The 10,058-nt window shown below is 38.8% G+C and overlaps 1 protein-coding gene across 1 annotated transcript in view; it reads right to left on the bottom strand.

Annotated features, from left to right (window-relative positions):
* Positions 1-2,967: 2,967 nt before the first annotated feature.
* clybl (citrate lyase beta like) overlaps positions 2,968-10,058 on the bottom strand; it is a 119,134-nt gene continuing 112,043 nt past the window's right edge. The window contains exons 6-8 of the mRNA XM_037686597.1: positions 8,535-8,702; positions 4,233-4,357; positions 2,968-3,570 (exon numbers count right to left, since the gene is read on the bottom strand). Of these exons, the coding sequence (XP_037542525.1) occupies positions 3,475-3,570; positions 4,233-4,357; positions 8,535-8,702 (389 nt within the window). The 3' untranslated portion in view covers positions 2,968-3,474. The remainder of the gene's footprint in view (positions 3,571-4,232; positions 4,358-8,534; positions 8,703-10,058) is intronic.

The following is a 10,058-nucleotide window of genomic DNA, read 5'->3' as shown; positions in this document are numbered from 1 at the left end:
ATCTATCTATCTATCTATCTATCTATCTATCTATCTATCTATCTATCCATCCATCCATCCATCCATCCATCCATCCATCCATCCATCCATCCATCCATCCATCCATCCATCTATCTATCTATGGAGGATATATATTTTAATTATGATTATTTGTGCATCAATAACTTCTACAATGTTTGAAGTCGGAGTTTAACGACAGATGAATCTTTGATTTCATCTCCATCAAGTTGTGGAGACTGTGAGTGTGATTGTGTCACCCCTCCTCCTCCTCTTCCTCACTCCTGGCAACAAGCAGACAAAGCGGGCGGGTTCTGGGGGTCTCGGTCCGGCCGCTCAGTCCTTTGATGTGGGCCGGGTTGAAAAGAAGCAGTGAGACCCGAGGAGGAGGAGGAGGAGGAGGAAGGTACTGTCATTTTGCAGGATGCGGACAAACATGTTTGAGGTAAAAGATGCAGCTCCGCAGACATTTTGACTTCTGTTCTTTTCTCCGTCCAGCAGCGGGTCACTGAAGGAAACGGACATTAAGGAGTTAAAGAGCATGAAGGCCTTCAGAGCTGCAGAGCATAGAGCCGGAATAATAAGCACCTCCCGTCCACTTTAGAACGGATTTATTACTTGCTTGAATAAAAATAAAATGTAGGAAATGAAATATATCCAAATACATATTTTATGCAGCTGCTAATTATTAGAAATAAACTTAAGGGAGAGAAGAGACGTCCTGATTGTGTTGCTGCGGACAAAAGATCTTCTTAAATGAAGTTAGTGATGGTCCATGGGCCAGATGAGACCCCCGGCCCAGTGTGACAGTTTCAAATCACCCTGAAGGAAACAGCATTCAGTAAAATATACAAGAAGAATAAAAACAGATTAAAACCGAATACGTTCAAACGCCGCACAAGTAAAATGCGTTTCATTTATTATTATCCAATAATATCATGACTATTTTGTATTTGTTTTAAGCAGCTATTTATCCTGAAACGAATTTATTTCCCATTTAAAACATTTTATTAGCAATTGATTAAAAATAAAAAGAGTTGTCTGCCTGAGGGGCTGTGGAATGCTCCAAATTAAAAGCACATTTGAACACTTGTTCATACTGAGCAGCTTTCCTGTATGTTGAAACAAAGTTAATTATCTCAAATGAAATGTTTTGTCCCGAGCAGCTTCATATATGATGATCACGTGAAGCCACTCCTCTCAAACTGTGCAAACACCCAATAATAAAAGCACGTGCTTTATGGCTGCACAATCATCTTTCCGTCGCAATTAGTTCGTCATATATTCTCATTAGAAGTCTATTAAAACATCAAGTCATTATTTGAGCATCCCCGGGCGGGGAATTAGAAGAAAACTATCTGTGGCCCCCACACGGGTCTCATTTAGATTAATGGAAAAATATGTAAAACATTTCGTTTTAATTTTCCTCCGACGGTGTTTTGCATACATGCAATTTTTTTTTTACTCCTTTCCGCGTGCACGTCCCTCATTATTTATGAAAGTTTAAAAAAAAAAAAAAAAAAAAACCTTCCCGGGCGGTGAAACGGCCGCTCTGCTCTCTAATTGATTCACGTCACAATTTTATGATCTTCTAATCGTGTTAATTGTGATTTAATCTCTCGGGAATGCACCAGATAAATGTGCTTAAATAAAACCATAGGAGCTTTTTTTCTTCTTCTTTTTTACAAGTTCCACATAAAATGTCAGATTTACCCAGCGGAGGAGGAATCTGTTCAGTTTTTAAATGTTACTGCAAAAAAAAACAAAAAAAAAAAAAAGCAAAAACTAAAACAAAGTTTATTGTAAGAAAAATAAAAGCTGATATCCAAAGGTTTCTCAAAGCTGCATCATTTCCTGTTCCTCCTCAGAAAAAGGTCTATTTTTGTCTCTGCTTGATGTCCCAGCTCTGCTGAGAGCTTCCTTCCTGTCTGCAGGGGGTGGGGGGCACCTGTTGCAGCTTGGACTTACTTGTCCCATCAAACTGGTCTCCTTCAGGACTAAAGTGGCTCCGTCATGCTCTGGTGGAGTCACTGTGCTCAGAGCTGAGAGAAGCCACAGAGAATGTGTCTGTTCAACGCACTTCTGCAGCAAAGACACATTCACAGTCTCAAACATAATTATTTAATCATAACATTATTTTAAATATAGGGAACAGTGACTCCAAGTACAACTTCTTTACTTTAAAATCTTTACGTTTGATTTATTCAAAGTTCATTCTTAAATTGCAACAGTCCAACTTTCAAAGTTTAGTCCAAACAGAACTTTATGATATTCAATATGACTGACAACATTAAACAATCATGCAGCTATTGTTGAGTATTCGCAGTCATCACATTCTCCATGTGCTGTTAAATCATTTTCTGCTGTAGTTTAGGTCTATATATTTTTTTTTTTCCATATTTCAGTTTTTTAATGTGTCTTGAGTTTGATTTTGATGTTAACAATCTGACATGGCTTCTGTTTTTGAATTTATTTAGTAGAAAATACAAATATAGGTTTTACCCACTGACCTGAGGGGGTTTGATTATAGTGAATACAAACAAGTGTGTTCACAGAAGAAAAAAGTTATCAGAGACGCACCAGATGCCGAAGAGTCGGCTTACTCTTAAGTTGTTGGGCCGGACTCAGGAGTGGCTTCTGTCTTTTTTTTTTTTTTTGTCTGGCCTGGCACAGACACCAGCGCTGCCCCAGACACAATAGATCATACAGTAAGAGAGAGAGAGGAGTGGGGCAGAGAGGAGGTATGGCGCCTTTCATTACCATGGTCACCAATGGCACTATTAACCATTCAACACCCCCCCAATTATCCTCCCATCCACAGTCAGAGAGACAAAGCCTCGGTCCTGGTCTGCTGGAGCAACATGACCACTAATCTGTCTCATTGGAACATCACACCCACTTCACAGTCTCTCTGCAAGTCAGACGTGGACAAGCGCTCCACAAAGAGCCTCTTTGTGCTTCCATTCGTGACTTCTTTGCTCATCTTGTTAGGAAGTTCTTTTTTTTTCTGCTCCACTGTTGATTAAATAGTTGTGAAGGATGCTGCTGGAAAAACAACAAACAGAATCTGCTGAACTCCGTGGTGCGTCTGAGCTAAAGTTGCTTCATTTCACTGAAGCAAATAAAAGATAATGTTAGATTTACAATATTTGATCTGTATTCTACTTTTTTTTAAGCAAGCTTGTAGTTGAGAGCCCAACTGAGGACCGTCAGCTGAGTCCTAAAATCTGGGCTCGATGCGCAGCAGAGCCATGTGTTTGTTTATCCCCTGGCTGTGGAGACGGGAGAACATGAGCACCACGCTGCAGGACAGGCCGTTCACACTCAACTGTGCGTTTGTACAAATTAAAACAGCAAATCAAATGAAAACATTCAGACATTTTCCAAAAGCCTAAATTCAAGCGATGGTTTCCTCTGCGTCCAGGCGACTGGAGTTCAGTTGAAAGGTTTCTGAGGCACTGGTTTCCAAACGTCGTGTCATTTCTTCAGCACCGTGGCAGAAAGCGTCACGATGTTCTGAGCCTGCTTCAGCGAGGGCATGTCAATCATGCTGCCGCGGAAGGTGAACGCACCCTGAAGAGGTTTGCATTGGGGGTGGGGGGTGGGGTGGAGCAGGAAAAGAGAACGTTAAAAACAATGTAGAAAAAGGGAATTAATTACAAACGTGTTCAGTAAATAAACAGTTGAAGGTTATAGTGAAAGGCGAGCACCTATGTTAGAAGATGAATTGTCACTGTTCACACCGTTGCACAGAAAAAGACACAAAAAGCAAGAAAACACACGCATGAAGTCGTCGGCAGAGGAACGGGGAGAGAAGTCCCGCAGGCGATGCCCTGGCAGGGAGAGAGGTGTGGGCAGATTGTGTATTACCTCAGCAGATAGCCCACAGAGCTCAACACACAGGAGCCAACCATGCACTAAATTAGGGACAATAATATTGTACACTTAATTGGCCCGACTCCCCCTCCCCCGCTCACTGTCCCAAGCCTTCGGAGTCACCCAGGGGTGTACAGTATGTATTCTTTGGAGCTACGGAGGTGTGCGAGAGGAGAGGATGCACAAAGGACCAGGCCGAGCATCAAAGCAGATCCATGTCATCACAGCACAAGTTTCCACGGTCTTCTCACATCTTATTACGCTAACACTCTTCAAGGTATACGACAATTCAGGAGAATTCAAAATATATATATTTTAAACTATAAACAGTGTGAATTTACAATAAAAAAAATTGTTACCTTTCCTTCTTTCTGATGTTGATCAAAAGCAGAAATGAGCTCTCTGGCCCACTGGACCCTCTCTGGACTCGGGGAGAACTCTTCCTGCACAGCCTGGATCTGCCCCGGGTGAATAACCTGCTTACCTGTGCAGACAACACACATTAAACATTGCACTCTACATTAAACAGAAAACTTATACTTTTTTTATTGAATAAACAAAAGAAACACTTTTTAGAAATGTATCACTTGCAATGCGTAGATTTTTGGTCAGAACATACAGAAGTGCATGAAAACACTGGGTGACATGCAACATGCAGTGGAGATACTATTATTAATAATCACAATAACTCAGTTACAATAAATCCATAATTTATCTTTTATCTTTTGTTCTCACAATCAAAACATTCTCCCTGTGCTTTTTCAAGTTTCTTACATTTTATTTTTCAAAACTTAGATTTAAATTTCTCGTCCAACTTTGACCTGTAACTAGAATCTTTTTAATAAATGTACAGCAGACTGTATGATAAAGATGACAAGAGGATAAAATGTTGTAAAAATGTCGAGTTTATGCTGCTAATTAAATATTTCAATTTTTTTAGGAAAAAAAGACAGAAAAAGCAGCACATCATCTTGACTTACAAGTCTGTGCAAAACGGTGTCTATTAGAATGGCACATATTGAAGCTTAGCTCAGAAATTAAACTTAAAATATAGTCATAATTTAAATAAAACAAAAAAAAAACTATTTTGAGCAAATGTATAAGTATTATAAATAACAGTTGTTCCTAAAAATGTCTACTTCAGACCCATAAAATAATAATACAAGGGCATTTAACCACAGCTGCCACCACCTAAAACTTTACTCATAACTCTGTCTTTTAAGAGCTATGGCAATGTTTACAGCTTTATACTTATTTTAACCATGAATTAAATCAGATTTAATTATTGGTAACCGTTAAGGTCAAAATTAGCCACTTACTAATCATTTCTAAATTTAATTTGATTCCTGGAGACTGTCTGAAGACCCCACACTGTTCCATGACCCTCAGTGGGGTCTTAACCCCAACATTACCAACCACTCTTATATAAAATAGAATAAGGGATAAAGTCTTGAGATTATTCCACCCCCAACCCCAAATTATATATATTTTTTCTTTACTTTTTGCAGACTTGGAAAAGACTAGGAGCAAATTCCATACTTTCCCAGACATTTTAAGGCCATACAGGAACTTTGTCTTTATTATTTCTGCCACAATCATCTAAACTGGCTGTGAGCATTATGAGGGTCCATCTGATATTATTTGACTGTAATTTGAGTTTTTGTCTGTGATTTCTATCAGCCCTTCACTAAACACACGGATAACTGTGATGAGGAGAAATCTTTGATGCATAGTGGAGCCCCACTTCCATCTTGCTGGATGTAGACTGGTTTGATAAACCCTCACTTCATCAGCAAAAACAGAAGCCTAACGAGAAGTTATGACTCTAACCCTCTCAATGAACGCTGCAGACATAATCCCATGTACATTTGCAGATCAAACTTGTAGTGATAAAGTTAAGGCTATGAAACGTCTAGCGCAAACATCAGCTCAGCGGCAGCCAGCGGGAAACTCGACACTTTAGGGCTTAGCTCTGTCGCCAGCAACAAATCCTTCAAGGTGGCCAAGCGGGCGGGCTACAAAATAGCTCAAGAAAGGGGGGGAGAAGAATAAGGGGAGGAGAGAACCCCACTCCCTTCATCCAAGCTCTGTGCTCACCCTAGTTAACCTCAGAAAACACATACACAGCGGTCACGCAGTCAACACGCAGTGATTAAAAGCTTGGGCAATTACTCACAAGCAAGCATCACTCATTAACTGCTAGTTTATTTATTATAATCATTTGGAAGGATTTTTGAAATGCAACTGTGTGCAAAATAAAAGTACCATACAGTGTGAGCAATTGTGTTTTTTTTTGTCACTTGGACTGCAATATAGATAAAATATATCATCTGAATATGTTGGAAGACAGTACTTGCTTGTTTACAGTAAAACTCGGCCTGCGTGTTGCTTTCTGATGTATTCCTTACTCTGCCACCTGTTTTACATCTCGTCAGAAAACGGGACACTGTTTCCATGCTGAAGCTGACAGGTCCGTATTGTAAGATGGTGCCAGTTAATGTCACTGTGACACTGTGTGCACGAGGGGGTGTTTAGGACAAGGACAACAAGAAAATGTTGGTTTAAAGGAGCAGGCTGGGTGACTCAGGTGCCCTCAGTTACAATCCATTGGCTCTCCTGAAATACATCGTTTGTGCCTTGCAGCCAATCCCAGGCTGCCGTGTGTTGCTGGCATCTTATTGGAGGAGAGCTATTTAGCAAAATGCTCTCAGGCGAATGATGGACAGGGTCCTGGGGGTGGAAGTGAAATGTGGTCCCTGAGAGCAGAGAATTTCAGGAGAATTGAAAAAATTTACTAGCGACTGATAACCAATAAACATGTAAAGTAAATATACCACATTTATTACAGTTTCATCTAACATTCTGCATTTGACATCCACCAAGGTGTCACAGATTTATGCTCAGCCGTACAGAGCACCAGCGTGTTCTGTGCTAATGGGTGCTGTACCCAGCTTAGGCTGTGCCAAGGTCAATTACTGTACAGGTAGAGCTTTTGGCTGCACTGTATTATTGCTTAAGCACACATGGGCCAGTAATAGCTACTAACCAAGATTATACAGAGTGCCTACAGCTGGTGAGGTGCTAATCCAGTGCTCTCAATGGGTCTGGTTAACATCAGAGCTGAGCATTTATTTCATTAACCAGCTGTTGCCCTCAGCTTCTACCCCCATATTTAATTTTCCAAAAGAGGCAAACTGCAAATTATTCAGACTCCAGCAATTTTAAAATAATATTTGTTGTAATTTCAGGAATTAACGTGTCAACAGCTGCAGGATGAGAAATATAAAAGATAAAATTGGAACATAAACAGTACAATAACGCACACGTGACATGCGACTGCAGCAGCAGAGTGGAAGTGTCCAACAAGGTCTTCTGAGTGAGTTTCACTGTGAAACAGCACAAACCTCAACCTACACCATGATATAACATAATGTGCAGGCATTGTGCGCGACTCAGCAAGCGCCACATGAAGTGCACGTCAAGGGATCAGTGTCTCCTCCAGCTTTTCTCCTCTCCTGTGCAACTGATGCATTATACTGTTGTGTTAAAATACTGACACATTGACAGGAAAAAAATAAATACTTTGCTGCGAAATTCAATTCTTTATTTTTGAGGAAAGGTCATGAACAACTAGTATCTTACCTGTTACAGATTGCTCGTTGAATAGTTTCAGTGTGGAGAAACAGAGTTCAACTCTAACTAGATTTAAAAACTAATGGCTCGGCTGAGTGGGACAAAGACTAGGGTGGTTGTTTGCTGTCTTAAGACAACTTAATAAAAAAGAACACTATTTTATAAACTTTTATATCAGTCAATTTGACTATTTCAGTACGTTATTCTTGCAGGAAGTGTCCCAGGCTGCACCAGAAGTGCTACAATTAGCTGCTAGCTGAGCTTGCAAACAACCATAAAATGATATGTAAATAACTGAGAGACAAAACTGACACAATGTAAAGGTTTATAAACAATGTCTGCATGAACTGTAATGAAACATAGAGAATGAAGCTGTTTTAGAACAACATCACACTTTGGTCTTGGCCCCTCTTGTACTGTTAGCTTCTGTTGTCTTATTCTGGTCATTGTTAACATGTTATTTCATTTCAAATGGTTGTCTACAACAGGTAAGATGTTATTATTTCACAACCATCCAACAGAGTCTCACTCTAAAATATCTACACCACTGCTTTAGAGGGAAATAAGTTTAAACTCATGATAAAATAAAAAAGCAACAGAAAATATATTGTAAAGAGAAAAGGAAGGACAAAAACAAACTCCCACAGCAGTTGGATTTCTTCTTGATGTTTGTTGAACACAGGACAATGATACAAAGAACATGCACTGAACGTGCATGCACAGAAGTGTGCATTCATAGGCATACGACCACTGATGATGGAAATGGACATTTACATCTACATTACAGAAAGCAAAGCGTACACATTAAATACAAAGGCCAATATTTACAGTTTTTGAGTTTTCACACTACATTTTATAGTATTAATACACGTTGTACTTTCTAAAAGCAACAAATGTGAAAACTACACAGCAGAACAGATTGAACATTGTTTGTTGATAAAAGTTTTATTTTTATGAAAAATATGCAGCAATGTGAAGCAAATGTTTTCAAAGTCTCATGACTAAAGTCAAATGCAGAGGAAATGTACCTGTGAAGCCCATGAGAGCACCTTCTCTGGCCTGCTGCCTCAGTCCCTCCACGTCTTTATAGTCGATGTAAACCAGGTCGACAGCCTGAAGCCCAAAGGCTTTGGTGGTCACAACTACCTTCTGCCTTGCATAGAGAAGCTCCCTGGCATCTTTAGTCCGTGTGGCACCTAAAGTTGACCAGTGTGCAAAGAAGGCAGTGGAGAAAAAAGATGATAAACTAAATATACAGTGATTTGAAAAAGTGTCCTTACACACTGAACTTGTATCAAACTTCTAAGTATTTTATTGGGATTTAAGGTGATGGACCAACACAAAGTAGTACATAATTGTGGAGTTAAAGGCAAATGATACATAACTTAAAATATATTTCTCAAATCTAAAAAAGTTAAATCTGGTCCTCTGGACATTCAAAAAAAACCCCAAAACAAAGCTTTTTTTTTTTTTTTTTTTTTTTTTTTGAATGTCCAGAGGACCAGATTTAACTTTTTTAGATTTTTCTACCTGGATTATTGAGCATGCATCAGGATATTTCTCAAATAAAGATCTGAAATCTTGAGTTCATTTATATCCAGCCTCTTAACTCTGATACCCCCCCCCCCCCAACTAAAACCCAGTGAAGCCATTTGGCTTCAAAGGTCACAAAATTAACAATTAGAGCCCAAATGTGTCTAATTTAATCTCAGTTTAAAAAGACGTTTTGTGAAGGAATCAGAGGTTTGTTACAGGAAATTAGTGATTAACAGCATCATGAAGACCAAGGCACACACAAACAAATCTCAAGGATAAAGTTTAGATGTTTAAAGCAGCATTAGGTTATAAAAAAATCACAAGATAAAATAAGATAAAACAGAACTTTATTGATCCTGCAGGAAACTGTTGTTAAGCAGATAACAACAATTATCTAATTACTTAATTGTTGTTAAGCAGGTAAGTTTAGTTCTAATATGCAACACATTTATACTAATATTAAAAAAACACACAAAATGTAAATGAGATGTTAAACTAGTTGAGTTTCGTTAACTGGCAACTCTTCACTTTTAGAGAAAAACAATGAGTAAACAACCCAACACTTAAAAAATGGTCATTATTTATTGTATCTCACCAACTCAGTGAGTCTGGTGTTCTAATACAAACATCACTCACATTTCATATGTTTTTTGGACCAGGACATGTCATTTTGCACCATCACACACCCACTAAATATTTTTGACCCCCTCCCCCCTCCCCCCAGCATTTTCAACTGTTTTCTATTGTTTACTCATTTGTTTAAAATAAAAAAAGTACAAGTGAGATCTTAAACTGAATCTGCATTTACAGACAAAAAATATTAACTTTCACATAGAGATGCATGATATTATTGGCATGGTATCGGCCAATATTAGTGGTAAAGTTAAATACTGGCCATTGGCCATTTCATAATAATTACTCACCAATATAAAATGCGTTGTTTACATATATACATACACATATATACATACACACACACACACACACACACATATATATATATATATACATATATA

This window comes from Nematolebias whitei, chromosome 13 (assembly GCF_014905685.2).
Source record: "Nematolebias whitei isolate Nwh7 chromosome 13, NemWhi1, whole genome shotgun sequence".
Lineage (NCBI taxonomy): Eukaryota > Metazoa > Chordata > Actinopteri > Cyprinodontiformes > Rivulidae > Nematolebias > Nematolebias whitei.
This window is presented reverse-complemented; position numbering and strand designations above follow the sequence as displayed.